The sequence below is a fragment of the Phycodurus eques genome, chromosome 4 (assembly GCF_024500275.1).
Source record: "Phycodurus eques isolate BA_2022a chromosome 4, UOR_Pequ_1.1, whole genome shotgun sequence".
In the NCBI taxonomy this organism is placed as follows: Eukaryota; Metazoa; Chordata; class Actinopteri; order Syngnathiformes; family Syngnathidae; genus Phycodurus; species Phycodurus eques.
Window position 1 is genome coordinate 12,177,394 of NC_084528.1, and position 20,673 is coordinate 12,198,066.

The 20,673-nt window shown below is 41.9% G+C and overlaps 1 protein-coding gene across 1 annotated transcript; it reads left to right on the top strand.

Moving 5' to 3' along the window:
* The first annotated feature begins 358 nt into the window (after positions 1–358).
* On the top strand, positions 359–17,888 carry trim46a (tripartite motif containing 46a). Its single transcript, XM_061673954.1, has 12 exons — positions 359–633; positions 988–1,246; positions 3,563–3,713; positions 6,092–6,290; positions 6,359–6,505; positions 6,607–6,702; positions 7,333–7,586; positions 7,669–7,790; positions 10,372–10,701; positions 11,287–11,516; positions 12,582–12,649; positions 14,280–17,888. The coding sequence occupies exons 1-12, from the start codon at positions 574–576 to the stop codon at positions 14,674–14,676; spliced, it is 2,313 nt and encodes a 770-aa protein (XP_061529938.1). The 5' UTR covers positions 359–573; the 3' UTR covers positions 14,677–17,888.
* Positions 17,889–20,673: the final 2,785 nt, after the last annotated feature.

Genomic DNA, 20,673 nt, shown 5'->3' on the forward strand with positions numbered 1-20,673 from the left:
GTTTTTTACGTTCATGTAATGTGCAATGCTGCCGTCTACTGGCGACGTGAGAAACTAGGCCACGAGATGTTTGTATTCAGTAAAAAAATAAAATAAATAAATAAATAAAAAATCAAGGGAAAATGTATTTATCCATCCATTTTCCGTACTGCTTATCCTCACGAGGGTCACCGGCGTGCTGGAGCCTATCGCAGCTGACTGTGGGCGAGAGGCGGAGTACACCCTGAACTGGTCGCCAGCCAATCGCAGGGCACATATTAATTTATTTTCAGGGAAACAAACTCGAATACACTTGCATTGTTGTTTAAATATAATAATAATAATAATATTGACGATGTAACCTCCCAAAAATAGACGGTCTATAAATGCTCGTTCGAAGAATGCGTCCTGTCCTCTCTAGACTAGCCCAATCCACCCCCTACATTTCCCATCGTTCTTTTCTGTACCTCACCAGCATAGAGTACATGACAGTGTAGACGCTCATAGCAGCACGTCAGTGGTTCGTGTGCGGCCCTACTTTGCTAGCGCACACCTTAAAAGGGATCCTTGGCACCGGCTTTGCTTCACGCAGGCATGGCAGACACGGAATTAAAAAGCTTCAGTTCCATCATGGACGCTTTGCTTCGTATTAGCGTGAGTATAATATTCCTCACATATTTATTCCCTCAAGGAACGTCCACCTTCATCGCTATATTATGACATTTCAAACAAAAATAGCTTTAATTGCTCATGCACATAGCATTTTCTTTAGCCATCTACTGCTAACAGAAGGTTTCCAATAGATAGAAAACATACCTAATAACTCATATGTGCGTCCAAACGTGACACAAATATGTTTAAATATAGCAGATAGCAGTAAGCTGAAGGTGGCGGTGATGCACGTTGTCATAGAAACGGGATGCTGCTTCAAGTGTGTGCTTTACATGACAGAAAATAGATGAGCCAAGTTTATTTGAATGATGTGACAGTATAATTTTCCCATTCCAGTCCAACATGAAGCGGATGGAGCGGGAGCTGCGTTGTCCCGTGTGCGATGAAATCGTGAAGCAGCCCATCCTGCTGCCGTGCCAGCACAGCGTATGCTTGCTGTGTGCGGCCGACGTGTTGATACAGAGGGGCTTCCCTCCGCCTGACCTCCCCCCTGAACCGCGGTCGCCGGCCTCCACGCCCAACACTCGCTCCCCGCGCCAGCCACGCAGACCCATGCCTCGGACACCGGACCGCCTGGAGCGCGTTCTCAGAACCGGTAAGGGAGGATGAACATGTTTATGTGTGAGTATATGTGTTAAAGGTCCAATGTGTGTGATGATGTTGTCAGCATTCATGTGAGTCATGAGTGACATCATCATTTATATTAGAGTGTGAACATTCCGAAATTGAGATGAGGTCAATAAGCTATAGTGCTGAAGGAAAATTCAAATGTGTGACATCATCCACGAAGGCAGTCCGTGTTTCGGAATTAGCGTCAGGCAAAAGCCACAAAACGTCAAAGAAAAAGTACAGCATCCGTTGTTATTGTGCACTGTGCAGACATCTCACATGATATCATCCATGATGGCGTTCTTTCTTTTGGAAAAAGTACCAAGAAAAAAAGATTGCAAAAAGCAAAACACGCCCAAATCCTTGCTGAGCTGAGCTCTCATGATATAAAGTAGATATAAAAAGTCGACACACCCCAGTTCAAATGTCAGATCCTAAGTACCCAGTTGATGACAATGGGCAGCAGGTGCTGTGCCACAGATTCCGCCTACCAATGCAATACAGATACAAGCAGTACCAGCAGCAGCAACAAACAGGAACATGACAATATGTGCCCTGTGAGGCTGCGACTAAGTGGCGATCAGTCCAGGGTGTAGTCCAATTTTTGCCCGAAGTAATCTGGGATAGACACCCGCACCTTGCGACTCTGAACAGCATAAGCGGTTTTGAAAATGGATGGATGGATGTATACGAAGATCTCACATGTTTGATCCAAAAAGGCTGTCCTCTTTTTGGAATAATCTGCAAAAAGCAAAACACACACTTGATGAACTGAGGTCTTGTAAGATATGTGGACATCCTATGTAACGACATCGTTGAGGGCAGGCCTTATTTTGCAATAAGTTGCAAAAAGCCAAAGAAAAAGCAAAACACACTCGCAAAACTAAGTTTTGTGAGGTACGCTGAAGTCTTACATACCACCCATCCATGAGGGTGGTCCTTCATTTTGAAATAAATGTCAGGAAAAAGCTGCAAAAAGCCAAAGAAAAATGAAAACATCCGGCAAAATCCTTTTTTATTTTCTGAGGTGAAGTCTCGTGACACCATCCATGATGGTGGTCTTTCTTGCGGAATCAACACTTCTCCTTTAAGTAATAACGCCTCTTTCCTCTGGTACGCCTTCTTCCAAAGTTACGCCTCCTCCCGTCATGCTGCAGACAGACCCCTCTTGACATCTTCCGGGGGACACATTCACTAAACTGAGGACTTGTAACCAGTGTTGGGCAGTAATTCATGACATGTAAATCTAGCTCAAACCTATCAAAGCTCAATACCCAATCGCAGGGCACACATTGACGAACAACCATGCACACTCACAATCCCACGGTTGAACAATTGAGAGTCTTCAGTTAACCTACGGGGATGTGGGTGGAAACCAGAGTACCTAGAGCAAACCCGCACAATCATGGCGAGAACGTTCATTAGAGAAGGATTATGAGGTGAATGTGCTAACCACTCGTCCAAAATGTATGTAATCTAATAAATTACTGGGAGAAAATGTGTACTTGAAATAGTTGCTTTTGGAAATTCCCATGAATACAATTTTAGTTACATTTGAAAAACAGCTGCAAAAATCACTTCCTCTTTCTCAAGCCGACGTTTGTGATTGGCTCTCTTTCCAGTCATGTACCATTCTGATGACATATTTTGTGGTGCAATCCCTTAGTTTGTCTGAGATTTTGAAAAGGTTAGGCTCATAGTTACACTTGAATACATAAAATAACATAAAACATAAAAAAAAAAAACATAAAATAACATTGACTTTTGAACAGTTTCATCTTTATAATTTTGGAGTATTTGTTTTATGGAACATTCACTTATCTGGGTTGTCATATGAAGCGTCAAAATGGTATGGTATGTTGGTATTCCACATGCAGTACACATAATGCAACAAACATTATTAGTCATGTAAAGAACAAATATGTACTAAATCCAAAATAATTGTTTACGCTTTTAATCCACTTTTTTTTTAGATGAAACATCCAAGGTGTTGATACATTCATTTAAAATTAAGAAAAGTAATTGAAATGTAATCAAATGCAATTAGTTATATTACTTTGAGAAAGTTAGTGAAATAGTTACACTATTATTACATTTTCAACAAAGTACCTTGTAATTGTAACCAACTACATTTCCAAAGTAATATTCCTAACACTGCTCGTAACGTACATGAACATCTTGTGTGAAGTCACCCATGATGGCAGTCTTTCTTTTTCTTTTTTCTTTTTTCCATCTGATTGAGATTGTTTATCACATATTCCATCTGCTTTCCTGCATCCCTCCACACCTGTTCTCCCCCAAGCATGCAGCACCTACCCTGGGCGGCGGCGTAAGGACACGGCCACTCCCCCCATGATGTTTCCGTGTCCTTCCTGTCAGGAGGATGTCGAGCTGGGCGAGAAAGGCCTGATGGACTGTCCCCGCAACCTCACTCTGGAGCGCATTGTGGAAAGGTAACTACAGGAAATAAAAGGAAAAGGAAATAAAACTGTGGAATTACCAAGGGTGGTCTTTTTAGTTTATAGGAGACATGCAGTTTACATCATCGTCTGACTAACATGGTGGCTGCTGTCACACTTTTGCTACACATTTATTTATTATATTTAAGTAAAAATGTATATTAATATTTATACACGTGCATCTCAATAAATTAGAATATGGCATAAATTTTTTTAAATTTAAGTAGTACATGATGTAGATTTGTTGACCACAATGGCAATTCCTACCTAATTTCTATCCATCATCTATTTTCCATTCCGCTTATCCTCACTAGGATCGCGGGCGATAGACGGGGTGCACCCTGAACTGGTAGACAGCCAATCGCAGGGCACATATAAACAAACAACCATTCACACTCACTTTCACACCTACGGGCAATTTAGAGTCTTCAATAGACCTACCATGCATGTTTTTGGGATGTGGGAGGAAACCGGAGTACCCGGAGAAAACCCACGCAGGCACAGGGAGAACATGCAAACTCCACACAGGGGAGGACGCATTTTAACCCAGGTCCTGAGAACTGTGAGGCAGATGTGCTAACCAGTCGTTCACCTTGCCGCCTTCTTCATTTCTATTCTAAAAATTATTTTGAATGTTTTTATGTAATATTTAAATTTCTTGAGATGATGAAATTTGGGTTTTTGTTAGCTGTAAGCTATCCATTCATCCATTTTCCATAGCGCTTCTCCTCACTAGGCTGCGGGCGTGCTGAGCCTATCTCAACTGACTCTGGGTGAGAGGAAGGGTACATCTTCAACTGGTCGGCAGCCAATCGCAGGGCACATAAACAACCATTCGTATTCGAGAAATGCTCACTAACGCAGATTTAGAAAGATTTGTGAGCAATATTTGAAGGAAATGGCCTTTTGTGTATGTAGAAAAAGTTTTAGATCTTTGAGTCCAGCTCACAAACAAATGGGAGCAAAAACAAGTGTTACGTTTCTGTTTTTGTTCAGTGTATTTTTAAATATGAAATATTTCACCGTGTTTGAGGTGAATCTCCAGAATATTCTGTATATCAGAGGTTCTTTAACTTTTTACAGCAAGTACCACCTAAAAAAATACTTAGCTCTCCAAGGACCACCGTAGAGTAATTTAGTAGGCATAAGTGTTCATCATAAAACGAAGCAGTGGTTTCCATTCCTAAAAAAGTATATTTATTATTGTAAGCCAGTGCAACATTATGCAGAGTGTGAACATTAACACTGCGCTTAAATATAGAAAACTGTCTTTAAATAATGTTTCAATTAAAATGTTTTACATATTAAAGTTAAATAAAATTGTACCTAAAAAGTTTTAAGACAAAAGTTCTAAAAGATTTAATGCAAATGTATTGCACTTAAAAGTTAAACACAACTGCATAACCGCGACCCTAGTGAGGATACGCGGTATAGATAATGGATGGCAGTAATCAACAAATGTACTGTACTGTATTTAACATCATTTTGAACTAGTATAACGTTATCCAGTCTGAACATTTAATTCAGTGATTCTTCAGCAGCCCACCTACCACTTGTGGTGCATACTTTGAGAATCACTGCTGTGTGTTTCGTGTTGAGCTAAAGCACAGGTGCCAAACTCCTGGCCCGGGGGCCAGATCCGGCCTGCCACATCATTTTATGTGGCCCGCGAAAGCAAATCATGTGTGTCGACTTTGTTTTTTGTGAAAATACCAAAATTGCACATTGTCTTCACTTTTAATGACATTGAGCTATTGCATTTTTGTCTTTTAAAATAAATTTTATAATGGTTAAACATGTTTTTTTATAGGATTCTGATTTCAAAAGTAGTTATCCATCAATTTCTTGTGTATATGTAATTATATGAGGCGATAATTGACCTATATTGGACTTTCACTATTTGCGGGGGATCAAGCCAGACCACAAATAGCAAAAATCCACATAAAATGGACGCCCTTTATAATTGCATTATTGAATATTGAATAATCCCTGCGATGAACCGCCAACAATTATCAGGATTGGTTCTCCACAAAACTGAAAAATAAATTGCAACATTTTAAAAAAATGAAACGGAAAAAAAATCTGTGAATACTGTAGGTGATTCCACAGCTGCCGAACCGTGAGTAGGCGGGGGGTCCAATGTATACGGGTTCACAGTCAAAACAGCCCTTCGAGGGAAGTCCTAACTAATGTGGCCCGTGACAGAAATTACTGACACCCCTAACCTCAGGAAATAAATTCAGGTTTCCACGATATTCAAATTTATTGAGTAGCACCTTTATCTTACCTTATTTTATTTATAACTGACCTCATGTAGTACACACACGCACACACACACAAAATAAAAGGCATCATTCATTGTTTTATGTCAGGTACAGGCACACGCTGAGTCTGGGCAGCATAGCCATCATGTGTGCTTTCTGCAAGCCTCCACACTCTCTGGAAGCCACCAAGGGCTGCGCCGACTGCAAAGCCAACTTCTGCAATGAATGTTTCAAACTCTACCATCCCTGGGGGACCCCCCGAGCCCAGCACGAGCACATCCTCCCCACAAACAACTTTCGCCCAAAGGTTTGTCTTTTTTCTAAACAGTTTCCTCCACACGATAGTTTCCGTTTAATCTGTTTTTCTCCCTCAAGGTGCTGACGTGCACGGAGCACGAGCAGGAGCGACTGCAGTGGTACTGCTGCACCTGCCGCAGGTTGCTGTGCCCGCTGTGTAAGCTACGCCGCATCCACCAGGGCCACAAAGTGTTGCCGGTCACACAAGCCTACCAGGCCCTCAAGGTGCCCCTCATCTGCTCACAACACCTGCCTGATAATTCGTTGACATTGTTTATTTATGGCAACCAGCCTCACAGTAATAACCTTTGATGCTGTTCTCACAGGATCAGCTCACCAAGGAAATCAACTACATCCTGGCCAACCAGGAAACCATACAGAGTCAGATCACACAGTTGGAGACAGCCATCAAACACATGGAGGTCAGACTTTACTTCTGCATTGAAATAAATGTCTTCGCTGTTTATGTTTTCCCAAATCGATACTATTGGTCTGTCTCCATATCATCTGTTATTTTTATGCATTGTTAACCAATTTAAAGTGCTACACTATTAAAAGTCCTAGGGTTTTTACTGTAACATATTGGAAACGGTGTTGCAAAAAAATAAAAAAATAAAATAAAAAAAGGGGAGTAGTTCGAATTAGATTTCAGAGTCATGTACCACTTGATGCGTCACTAACCGACTGGTTAGCACATCTGCCTCACAGTTCAGAGGACCGTGGTTCAAATCCGGCCTCCCATGTGTGGAGTTTGCATGTTCAATTAAAATAAATAGTGCCTAAAAGTTAAGTACAAATGTTTCTAAATGTTTAAAAGCGAACAGTTCTTAAAGATTAAATGCAAATGTATTGATCTTAAAAGTTAAATACAACTGAAATGTACTTCAGTGACTCTTTCATATACCACTTGTGGTACTCTAACCACACTTCGAGAATCACTGGTCTACTAAGTCTACATGCTGCATTCAAGACTGTGGAAAGTGGCAAATCTCAATCTCTGAACAACGAACGTGATCAGCTTTGTTTGGTAATGGTTCATTTAATTATTACAGACCAACAGTGCTGTAGCTCTCAATCATGTGAGCCGCTGCATGCAGGATCTGGCGGCGTCTATAGCCGAGCGTCAGGGGGTATTGTCTGTGGCCCTGGAGGGCTCACGTGGCTGCAGGGAGGAGGCGCTGTCTGCTCAAGCGTCGGCCAGGCGAGACATGCTGGAGCACGCCGGCATGATGGCCTACACTCACGAGCTCCTCAAGGAGACAGACCAGCCGTGTTTCGTGCAGGCGGCCAGAGTCACTCACAACAGGTAGCTTGTTGTATACATTTGTTGACATTGATTGTTTTCCTTTATTTGTCCAAATTGTAATTGTTTTGACTTCCCTGGACAGGCTGGTGAAGGCCATCGCAAACTTGCAGTGCTTCTCCCTGTCTGCCGATCCCTCATTCAGACACTTTCACCTGGACGCAACAAAAGAGATCAAGCTTATCAACAGCTTGGAGTTCATACGTGGTAGGTGTCGTGCTGGACACTTCATAAGGTACACCTAAGCACACCCAATAGTATCAACTTTACAAAAATATTAATGCTCAGTTTTGATCGACTGAAACTATTCATTTAACAATATCTTATTATTGTGGTGGGAAGTATTATGCAAAGTATTTTTTGTTACCTTAACTAAAGAAACTAACAGCAATTTAAAAAAATTCTTTTCCATATTGATAATACAGCCTATTTGTAAATCTCGTGTGAAATCAAATGTCTGCAATCCTCAACTCAACTGGACTTTATTTAAAGCACCCTTAAAAAACATCGAGAGCTGAGACAAAGTGCTGAACTTACCGGTAAATAAAAATCCAGCATGAGCAATAAAACAAAACAACAAAGCTAAAAAAAAAATAAAAAAAACACTAAAACAAGGGAAAATAAAAGAATGTTAAAATGAATTATAAAGTGCAGCCAGTGGAGGAGGCCAACATAAGTGCTTGTGATATGCTTGCAGTGTAACGAAACTATAAAAAGTATAATTTACAGTATTTATTTAGCAGTTTCACAGACAAGACAAAGTGCTTCAGAAGACAGATATATATTTTTAAAGGGGACATCAAACAATTAAAGGACTAGAGGCTCAATCAAATTTGAATTGATTAAGATATACAGGTGGTGAAATATAATAAAATGGATATCTAAGTTTAAATTATTGAAAATTGAAATGCCTGGCTCAAAAAATAAAACTATGTAGAAATTAAAATTTTGACATTTAAACCAGAAATTGCTATAGAAATGCATTACAATTTAAATTAAAAGTTGCTAGTGAATGCTGAGATGCCAGTGATGAGCTGAAATGGGCTACAATGCTCGATCAGCATATCATAGCAATGCCCAACGATACCATGCAAATGATGCCTCCTTGTGGCTCTCATAGGCAATTATATCAAATTTAAGCTTAGCCAATTCACAGAAATACTGACAACTAAATGCTAAGCTATTAAAAATGCTTGTCTTCGTATTCACACTATGAATATATCATCAAAACTGAGTATTATTGTCTTTGTAAAGGCACAATGTGTAATACAGCTCTTGTACTGATCTCATTAGATTGTGCAGGTGTACCTCATTTTTCGGTAAATAAGTGCACATAATAATATAAAGTGGGTTAGAGTGACTATTAGGGTTGGGAACGATAAACCGATGCGACCGGATATCAGTTCGTAAAGGCGAGAGATAAGACTGTATCGATAGCACACTCCGTTATCGATACCAAATCCACCAGGAATCCTTAAATACATCGGTTGTAGGGCTGTGGACCGGAAATCGCGAAGCCTGGAATTGGTTGCCTAAAGGTTTATGGTTTTCATCTCGTAAAACCAAGCGTGAGAGGTCTTGCTCTGTCCTCCGCAGGTAACGTTATTTTTACAACCAAACGCGGTGCTGGATACTAGCGACACTACTACCTTAACTACATTTCTCCATATTGTCACTAGTTCAACATCAAATAGCTTTTCAGTAGTTAAGATACTTTCGTGGTCACAGCGATAGCAAAGTAATATTCCCCCAGGAGTTTTCAACTTTGGATGCGACGTCACATTGCGTACCTTATCTCAAGTCGGCAAAATGTGCGACGCTGATTATTGACATGCAGACAATATGGCAAAGGTAGGTACATCTCGGCAATTTTCTTGGGCTGTAACTCTGCAAACAAATGCTTCTTCTCGAGTACTCGCGGTCCACTTGTAGTTTCAATTTGGTACCGTGCGACCCTAAAAATAAACTACCGAGAGGACAAAAAGCCAGGTATGTCCCGAAACTGACACAAAAATCTTCAAAATTAATTGTTGTATTGTTGTGGTCTATTTCATCCATCCATCCATCTTCTGAGCCGCTTCTCCTCACTAGGGTCGCAGGCGTGCTGGAGCCTATCCCAGCTGTCATCGGGCAGGAGGCGGGGTACACCCTGAACTGGTTGCCAGCCAATCGCAAGGCACATACAAACAAACAACCATTCGCACTCACAGTCACACCTACGGGCAATTTAGAGTCTCCAATTTATGCATGTTTTTGGGATGTGGGAGGAAACCGGAGTGCCCGGAGAAAACCCACGCAGGCACAGGGAGAACAGGCAAACTCCACACAGGCGGGGCCGGGGATTGAACCCGGGTCCTCAGAACTGTGAGGCTGACGCTCTAACCAGTCGTCCACCGTGCCGCCTGGTCTATTTCAGTAATTTGATATTTTGAAAAAAGTATATATTTGTTACAGTGCCATAAAGCAACAATGCTCAGGGTTAAGTGGTCTTTTACTGTACATGTTTGAAAAAAAGGTTAGACAAATGTCATTTTATAGAATTGGGTCAAGTCAAGGTTCTTTATGATTAACACATGTGCAAATGTTAACTATCACATTTTTTCTGCACCGAATCAAATCAAGAATCATATCGCTCCCGTACTGAATTGAATCGTATCGAATTGTTCCGCTCGTAATGATATCATTTTTAAATCGAATCGCTGCCTGTGTATCTAGATGTGTATCGAATCGGTCTCGTCCCAGAGATTCCCAACCCTAGTGACTATACCCTCGGCATCATGTCTCGCAGCCCCACTAGCCCCAGTGATCGACACTCAGAAGACACTGGCCTACGACCAGCTCTTCCTGTGCTGGCGCCTGCCTCAGGACTCGGCCCCAGCCTGGCACTTCTCTGTCGAGTACCAAAGGCGGACGGGTGCGTCCGGAGACACGTGGGGCGGCACCCGATCCCCCAACGCTTCAATTGCGTGGCGGAGACTGGATGAAGTGCGAGGGACGAGTGCCATCGTAGACCAACTGCAGATAGACAGCGTTTATGTGCTGAGGGTACGAGGCTGTAACAAGGCTGGCTTTGGAGACTACAGTGAGGAGGTGTACCTCCACACGCCACCAGCTCCTGGTAAATTCCCTTTCAAATGCTCTCGTTTACACTTACTGCCAACATTAAAACAAATACAAAATAAAATGAACTATAGTCCTATTAAGATTAGATTTGTTTTAAATAAAATGAATCAAATGAATAAAAATAGTATATAGTTATATGCATATTATTATCATTTATTATTAGTAGTAGTACCATCAGAAGTAGTAGTTGTAGTAATTTTAGACCTACTAGTATTTATAATATTCTTCCCAAAGAAATCCAGTTTAAATTAAAACGAACCAAATGCCCTGACTGTTTCCCTTTAGTCCACATTTGCTGCTATGTTCATTTTTCCTTTCTTTTGGGCTTTGTGCTGCTCATTTCTAGTGTTATTATTCAAAGTAGTATTAGGATGCACAATATTCCTTTGCAAGGGCCAAATGGGATCAAATATTGTCATGACATGCCCTCACTTGTATTTACCCCCACATTCCCTCCTCCTTCCTATTACACTCCTTTCTTTTCATTGTTTCCTGTTGTTTTCTCCATTGTTTGTTCAGCTTGAGGATTCCTCTCCCTATCTCTCCTTCCTGTTATGTCCTCTCCTCTCTTCCTCGCCAGTGTTGTCTTTCTCCCTGGACTCTCGCTGGGGCTTGCATTCTGACAGGCTGGCGCTGGGCAAGGGTCAGACATACGCCCGCAGCGTGCCGGGCCTCTCCTTGCTGAAGGTTGCCGACCGCACGCTCACCTCCTGTCACCTGACCGCCGACCTCCTGGTGGCCGACCTGGCCGTCTCTCAAGGCAGGCACTACTGGGCGTGCTCGGTGGAACCTGGCTCCTACCTGATTAAGGTAGCGATCGCCACAGGAGGAGTTGTTGAACGAGACGTACTATTATCAAGACATTTATATATCAAATGCTTTCTTCCCATCTTTTTCATGTTTGTATGCAAATAGTTGGGTCTCTGGACTGCCTGCCCACTCATCAAGTGGGAAATTGAACAACCAAGTAAATCTTATATTAGCTGCCTATATCTGAAAATGTGTCTGTAAAAGAACTATTGTGAATTTTGTCAGGATTGTAACATAACGGTGGAGCTAATTTACATAATACCTCCCCCACAATGAGTTTCTCAGACTTGATTGAGAAGCTAGGCTGGGCAAAGGTCCTCCATTTTCAAGTGATTCCCGGACTACAGGCAGCACAGTGGTATAGTGCTTAGGAAGTCTGCCTCCCAGTTCTTAGATTAAAGGTACCAATATCAAGTCTCAGTTTGCATGTTCTCCCCATGCTTGCGTGGGTTTTCTCCCCCACATTTGAGAAACATGCATGATAGTTTTATCACAGATTACCTTTAGCTAACATGGTTATCAGAGTTAGCTTCTGATAAGTTTTACAAACCCAAATGTTTGGTAAAGTTCTTGACGTGAAGTTGGGAAGTTTTTGTTTGCATTCACACATTGACAAGTGTAAATCGGTGGCTTGGGGATGAATTGCTACCTCCACAAGTGAAAATTCATTCGCTGATTCTATGGGCACTTGCTTTTTTTCTTTGTTTGTGCTACTGCTTTTCGCAAGGAACTGCTGACTTCGTTGCAACCCCCTATTTCTGCCCAGTTTATCATTGAAGCAAAAGCTGTACTCTGTGTTGGCACTGCCATAAAGGTAGACAGGCTGAGTAGTGCCTCATTTGCATGAGATGGGACCAACCCCTCAAAACAAGCTGAGTTCAGGGAGACAAAAAAAAATAAGATGAAAAGTATGCTGTAAGTAAATCCTTGTCGTATTCTGACAAAAACATGTCAGACATTTCACGTCTTATCAAGACAACTGAGAAGGGAGACCTAAAAATGCATAATTTATCTGATGTCAAGATGTAGCATTTAATGACAATTTTTCTTTCGTCCATTGTGAAGGTTGGAGTTGGACAGGAGGTGAAGCTTCAGGAGTGGTTCCATCAGCCACAGGACATGGCCAGTCCACGGTAAGACTTCTTTACTATGCCACTCATGATTTATAGGCGATGAGTCCAGGGTATACCCTGCCTCTCAGCTAGGGTAGGCTCCAGCTTCCCCACTACCATGAATAGGATATGTGGTAGTGCAGTGCCATGAATAACGACTAACATGCGCATGGACTACCAAATGACTCTTATGAACAGTGACTTAAAATTTTGGTGGAAACCCACACAAATCAAAGTGATTTGAACCAAGAAACCTCAGAACTGTGGCAGATTAGCAAACCAATAGGCCGTACTGCCCATGATGAAGTCAAATCAAGTCAATTTAAATCCTTTTTGTAGGGTTGACATTCAAGCATAAGAAGCAACATATTTATTTAATTTAATTTATCTTAATGTATAACACATCAGTATCAGTAGATTGGTTCTGTGTGGACCATGGACAGCTAGTCAAAAATAAATTACAAATATTTAACGTGTAGAGCGGCACGATAGATGACTGGTTAGAGCGTCTGCCTCACAGTTTTGAGGACCGGGGTTCAATCCCCGGCCCCGCCTGTGTGCATGTTCTCCTTGTATCTGCGTGGGTTTTCTCCGGGCACTCCGGTTTCCTCCCACATCTCAAAACATGCATGGTAGGTTAATTGCCAACTCTAAATTGCCCGTAGGTGTGAATGTGAGTGCAAATGGTTGTTTGTTTGTATGTGCCCTGCGATTGGCTGGCAACCAGTTCAGGGTGTACCCCGCCTCCTGCCCGATGATAGCTGGGATAGGCTCCAGAACGCCCGTGACCCAAGTGAGGAGAAGCGGCTTAGAAAATGGATGGATGGATGGATAATGTGTAGATGTCTTTTTTTCTTTTTTTTTTAAACTGGTGTAAGGTCTGGCCTGCAGGTGATTTGCAGCCTGATGGCCATTTTTTGGTGGCCCGTGGCATAAACTAAAAATAACATTTGACACGGCCCACAATGCTATTTAAATACAAAAATAAAAAAAAGGGCAGTGTAACATTACTTTAAAGATTGTCATCTTACGACTGATTGTTCTTTTTTGGGTTTTGAATGTGGAGATCGGCTCAATACAAAGGCAATTCTGTCTTAGGGGGATACAGGGCTGTTGACCACCCCAAAATCCTGGAAAATCCTTTACTATTTGCCTTTTCACCTTTAACACAAAGTTATGGATTGGTTTTAATGTGTTTAATAAATTAAAGTTGAAGAATTTTAAAGTGGCCCTTGGACTCCTAGTTTAGATGGGTAGAGTCCAGTGTATAATGGGATGTAATGAGTTTACATGGTGTTAAGGAACTAACTCTTTAGTACAATGGCAGATACCAAAGTTTTATTTTTTGTCCTTTCGTCACTGATAATGTGTACTGGTTCAATTGCCAGAATTCCGTGCAGGCAGCATTGGTTTTGTTCCTACTCAGTGACGTTGTAAATGTGAGTCTGAATGGTTGTCTGTCTCAGTCTCTGTGCCCTGTGACTGACTGGAGACCAGTCCAGGAATTAGTCCACCTTTCACCCAAAGTCAGCTACGGTAGGCTCTAGCTCCCTGCAATCCTCAACAGGCAATAATGGATGGATAGATGGATGGGTGGGTGGATGGATGGATATGTCCTCTGTAATCAAATGCTTTCTTCCCATCTTTTGAGGTATGACCCAGACAGCGGCCATGACAGCGAGGCAGAGGACGGCCAGGACTCGCCCACCTTCTGCTTTCTCACCATGGGCATGGGCAAGATCCTTCTACCCCGAGGCCACGCACACACCAATGCTAAGCTCGCCCACCCTTACACGACGCCACTGCCGCCGAGACTAGGCGTGTGCCTAGACTGCGACGAAGGAAGAGTGGCCTTCTATGACGCCCACTCCTTACGCATGTTGTGGGAGGGCAACGTGGACTGCTCAGCCCCCGTGTGCCCTGCCTTTTGCTTTATTGGCGGTGGTGCCCTGCAACTGCAAGACCTGGTGGCCAGTCGCAGCATCGAGGAGGAGACACCACAGCGGAGGGTGATCATCAAAACTTGTGCAACCAATCTTAGTAAATAATGAAGCAATGTATGTATCTGTTACAATAACTTAGTTACTGTAGGTCCAGGAGCATTTAGACGGTGACGATTTACAATTTGGCCTTTTCACACTACTATGATGGCTCGTAAGCAGCAAAGCAAATTTATTAATATTGCGTATTTCCTACACAAGGTAACTCAATGTGCTTTACATGATTAAAAGCATTAAAAAAAAGTAAAACATAGGTTAAGTGTAGACTTTCAGCTCTAATTTTCCATTTGTCACTAAGGAATTGGAGCCCACCATTTATGCAGAATACATCCATTTTCTGGGCACACAATTATTTGCACAAAGGGAAATAATATAACAATTATTTTAACACTTAGTGTGGAAGTGAGGAATTCAGTCTCCTCTGTGGAGATGCTTTGCTCGACCTTCACTTGCTGCTTTTGTTACACATTTAATTGGATTTTTGCGTGGGGGTTTCCTGTTAACAGAGCAACAAAAAGTACAAACAGGTCAGCATGACTGTTGCATCATGTCTCATAAACTGTGGTAGTGAAAACTGCACTTTCACAGCCTCTGATTCTGTAGCATATACTCTTTGACCCAGGATAGTGTGCTGTCCTCTTCCTGAGCCTTTTGTATTTGTACTGGGAGATGTAGTCCAGTCCCAGAGTCTCCCATCAACTCCAGGGCATCAATTTGAATTAACTGATTTCTTCCTGATTGTCCTTTCGCAGTGCATCTCCTCATGTAGTATATGTACATATATATCCAGTGGCATGTGGGACAGTCAATCAGCATCTGAATTGTTGGGGGTGAATAAATTTAATTCTGCCAGCTCTGGAACCCGTCTGTGGCCTATGGCATTGAGTTTAACAGTAGTAAGCACATATGCGAGTTGCATTGTGGACCATAAAGGATCGAGCATAGTACATAAACGGCCCACTTCAATCCCAAAAACTCTAGTTTCCTGGATTGAAGATGTTGCCCCTTTACAGCCCAATTATGAGTGCAGGACCCACACACTATCACTCTCATCTTTCCTTGTTGTTACTGGTACAACACCGCTCCCAAGCCAACCTGCGATACGTCACAATGCAGCACGAACTGTTGTTTCCAGATAGCCCAGGACAGGTGTGCTTTTGAGTCTTGGTGAGAACTTTCCCAATACATGGGAGTCCTCTAGGTTAAGCGACCCTTCTTGCCCTTTGCTGCTCTCCTGTAGCTTTCAGCGGGTTGGTCTGTGTTGGATCTTTGCTGATTACCTGCCGTGATTAGGTTGTACAGTTGATGGGCAATCCAAGAGAAGCTAGGGATGAATGGGCTGGAATAGGAGAGGAATTCCAGCATCTGACAAACATCACTAACTGTGGCAGGTGCTCTCTCGCTCAGAGCCCTCACTTGTGCCATTTTCACTGAGTCCATACTGTTACGATCGTGTGTACAGAATTCGGAACCCCAAAAGAGCTAAACACAATTTGAGGAAATAATCATTTTAGTGAGACAAGTGAGCACGACAACATGAGCAATGGAAATATACACAAACGAAAAACTACATCAGCAATAGGCTGACATGAAAATACTATGAACAGAATAAACTAAATAACAAATGGACAGGCGAAGCACAATGGAGCTGTATGGCGAAAAGGACAAAAAGTAGGAATAATACAAAACGAAAATAAATAACGGAAGCACAGTAATAACGGTAAACAAAAGAATTCAGCAGTAGAGGAAGATATAACAAAATAGTGCAAGATGAGAAATCCAAACCACATAAATAAGGATGAAGACAAATCCACAAACACGGAAAGAAAAAAAAAAAAACTAAACTACACAAGTTTAGACACAGACAAGAGTACAAGCCAGTAAAATGACTCTAAACTACACAAGTTTAGGTAACGAAACGTGGTGGTGGGGAAAAAAAGCACACACGAACGAAGGAGGGCAACAACAACCAGTAACAATATTCCGGTGGCTAGCTCCCACCCATCTTGCGCTTAAGAACCAAACTGATCATGATGCCAAGCAGCAGTGCGACAGAGGCTCCGCCCATCTACCAAGCCCAGGGACTGAAAAAATACTGAGAGTCAGAAGGCCAAGGGACTGGAAAACTACAGAATCAGTAACCAAACACAGGATTATGACACATACTGTAACACAATTTCAGCCTCTGTATGGTCTTTCTCGGTTCAGGCTTAAATCTGGTGCAGTAAACTTAGATAAGGCAACTTGTCCTTGTGCCCACTCGCCGCATTTTTTTTTCAAACATCTTGAACTCCCATCACAAGGTTACTTCAGGCAGTGAATGTGTTGGTACTAGTCAGCAATGGAGTGGGGATTCGCTGGTCATTTGGACAGGGTATGTGGCAAAAAAAACAAAAAAAAAAACCCTGGGCTTGTCTCTAATGCAGGCTTCCTTAATGGTTGTTTTATGTCTGGGAAAAGTTGTCTTTTTTTGTGGTGGGGGGTGGAATAAAAAATTAGTAGGCCAGTATGAAACTGTCCAACTTCTTCATTCTCATGGACCAGCACATCCGCTGCCAATCTAATGAGTGCACGCCTTGGCTTCCTATTGGGTTCTCCACTGTCTAGGTTATCACACTTCAGGTGTCTACAGACATCTATGAGAGCCTCCTCTTCTTACTGCCAAAGGGCTGCACACATCTGGTAACGCAGGTGCTCCATGTTATCCCTTTAAGAAGGTTAGACAGTTTGGATAGGAGTGCCGTTTCTGTTTTCAGTTCCACTTATGCCTCCTCCTGGCTGGCTCGCCAAAATATGTTACAGGTATAAGAATGGGTCGAAGCTCATCCAAGTGGAACATATTTACTGAGATTTTTCCTTGGGGGTTTTCCATTAACAGAGCAACAAAAAGTACAAATAAGTCTCACTGTTTAGACTGTTGAATCACATGTCCTCAACTGCGCTGGTGACCACTCTGGTGGTTTATGCCCACGCTTATTCATTAGTTTGGTCCCGTTCCTTTTGTCACCTTCATGATGCAGTTACAGTGTGCCACCTGCTGACTATAGGATGAACAGATAATTACTTAGCTATGTAGTAAGGGGGCGGCATGGTGTCCGACTGGTTAGAGCGTCAGCCTCACAGTTCTGAGGACACGGGTTCAATCCCCGGCCCCGCCTGTGTGGAGTTTGCATGTTCTCCCCGTGCCTGCGTGGGTTTTCTCCGGGCACTCCGGTTTCCTCCCACATCCCAAAAACATGCATCAATTGGAGACTCTAAACTGCCCGTAGGCATGACTGTGAGTGCGAATGGTTGTTTGTTCCTATGTGCCCTGCGATTGGCTGGCAACCAGTTCAGGGTGTACCCCACCTCCTGCCCGATGACAGCTGGGATAGGCTCCAGCACGCCCGCGACCCTAGTGAGGAGAAGCGGCTCAGAAAATGGATGGATGGATGTAGTAAGGGGCCATTTCCAAACTGTTCCCACAAAGTTGGAAATGTCCAAAATATTAGCCCCAGCCGGGTCCACTACCTCTGTCCTGAATGTTTCCCCTCCTGTCCTTGTCCTGTCCAGTCCTGTCCTATATTTTCCTATCCTTCCCTATCTTCCCTGTAGCACTACAGCCCCATACAACACTCAAATCTAATGTCATTGTACTAGGCACATGATTTACTTTCCACATCTTTCTTACAGCTAATGTCTCTTCCTATAATATTTCGTTATCTTTTTGCTGTCTCACCCTTTTGTTTTTTCTACCACTCCCCTTTAAAACTTTGTTCTGTACGAGTGAATAAAAAAAAAAAATAATTAATCAGAATAAAAAGAACCAGTGGCAACTTAAAAACACCACTGTGGCACAGTGAAACTGTTCTGGCATAAAAGGGATACAGATCCTCCTTTCTGCTTGACCTAACAGCCAAGATAGGAACGTTTCTCAATGCACAATTGCAAGAAAATTGCGGATTTCATCATCTATCATAATATCATCAAACGATACAGAGAATTTTATCGTAAGTGGCAAGGCCGAAAACCAACATTGAACTCCGGTGACCTTTAATCACTCAGGCGGCGCTGCATTAAAAACGGGGATCATTGTGTGAAGGATATTGCCACGTGGGCTCAGGAACACTTCAGAAAACCAGTCTTAGTTAACACAGTTTGTTGCTACATCTAAAAATGCAAGTTAAAATCATACAAAGTCAATCTACATCTGAGTATATTGACGACACCCATAAACACCATTGGCTTCTCTGGGCCCGAGCTCATCTGAACTAACACAAAGTGGAAAAGTGTGCTGTGGTTGGATGAGTCCAAATTTCTAATTCTTTTTGGAAATCATGGAAGTCGTGTCCTCTGGGGCAACCAGGAAAGGGACCATCCTGATTGTTATCAGCGCAAAGTTCAGAAGTCAGCATCTGTGATGGTGTGGGGGTTTGTTAGTGCCCATGGCATTGGTAACTTGCATATCTGTTAAGTTACCATTAATGCTGAAAGCTACAGTATATACAGGTTTTGGAGCAACATATGCTGCCATCCAAGCAAGGACTTCCCTGCTTATTTCAGCAGACAATGCCAAGCCACATTCTACACACATCAATGTGGCTTCGTAGTAAAAGAGTGTGAGTAATAGACTGGCCTCTTAACAGTTCAGACCTGTCTCCCATTGAAAATGTGTGACACCTTATAAAGCGCTTAAATACCACAAAGGAGATCCCGGACTGTTGAGCAACTGAAGTTGTACATCAAGCAAGAATGGGAAAGAATTCCACCTATATTCAATAGTTAGTGTCCTCATTTATTAAAAGGAAAGGTTACGTAACACAGTGCTAAACATGCCCCTGTGCCATCTTTTTGCGAACATGCTGCAGTCATCAAATTCAAAATTAGTGAATATTTGAAAAAAAAAACAGTTTATCAGTTTGAACATTAAAAATCTTGTCTTTTTAGCATATTCAATTGAAAATAGGTTGAAAAGGGTTTGCAAATCATTGTATTCTGTTTGGAATTGGGGTTTGTACATTGACCCATCACTTGATTGTACAAAGTCTATTTTGACAATGTTACGCCTACTCCAGAGTATTCTTGACTTTGGTTGATGTTAGGTTTTTTTTTTAATTCCTCCCATAAATTTTTTGACATCACCCACATTAATTTTCCTTTTAATGAAGACTTTCTGAAGCCAAAGGAATTAAAAAATCAGTCACCTGATTTTGAGTCAACAGAGCATGCTTTTTCAAACACTGAAGACAAAATGAAAGTCAGCAAGCGCCACAAATGAGCAGCAAATGAAAGCCTGGCAAAGCATCTCTGGCCAGGAAGGTGGCATATAATGTCTTTAATTCCCCATTGTCAGATTAAAGTAGACAGTCTACACTTCATTCAAGTTGATTGTTTTATTCCAAATTGATTGTGAGGGTGAATGAAGGCATAATCATAAAACATTCTGTCATTGTCCAACTAATTTTCTACTTTGGTAACATTCTTTTAAGCCGGAAAACAAATAATATTTATCGCACAATGAAACATTCAACATCTGTACTGGCCTGTTTTCATGCTTTTTAAAAATGTAAACTTTGTGGCTGAAACACATTTAGACTATGCAGAACTCATATATTGGACAAACAATGCATGTGTGCGTGACAAGAATTTGTTACATGCGGATTCAGACCTTTAATATTATAACTGTTGTCATATAAAAGCACCACAGATGTACTATTTCTCAGTTTAAAGCCTTTATTTGTAATGCCCAGGGGGAGAGGCAATGAAATGTATGAAAAGTGATTGGCCTCATCAAGATTTCTTTCAATTGAAATATGACCATTTTATATGTTCTATAATTTTTGCATTTTGGAAAGGTCTTGTAATGTATTTCAGCGCTCATATTTGCCTCATTACTATTATTTTAATCGGACGTGTTGAACGTGCACATACAGTATGTTTCTCAATAGAATGTTTAGTCTGAATGTTTGACTTATTTTATGTGTGTGGAAATGTAAGCGTTGCCTTACCTTAACAGGCAATTAAGGCTAATTTATTTTCTCATAATTTAGCGTCAAACCCTACCAA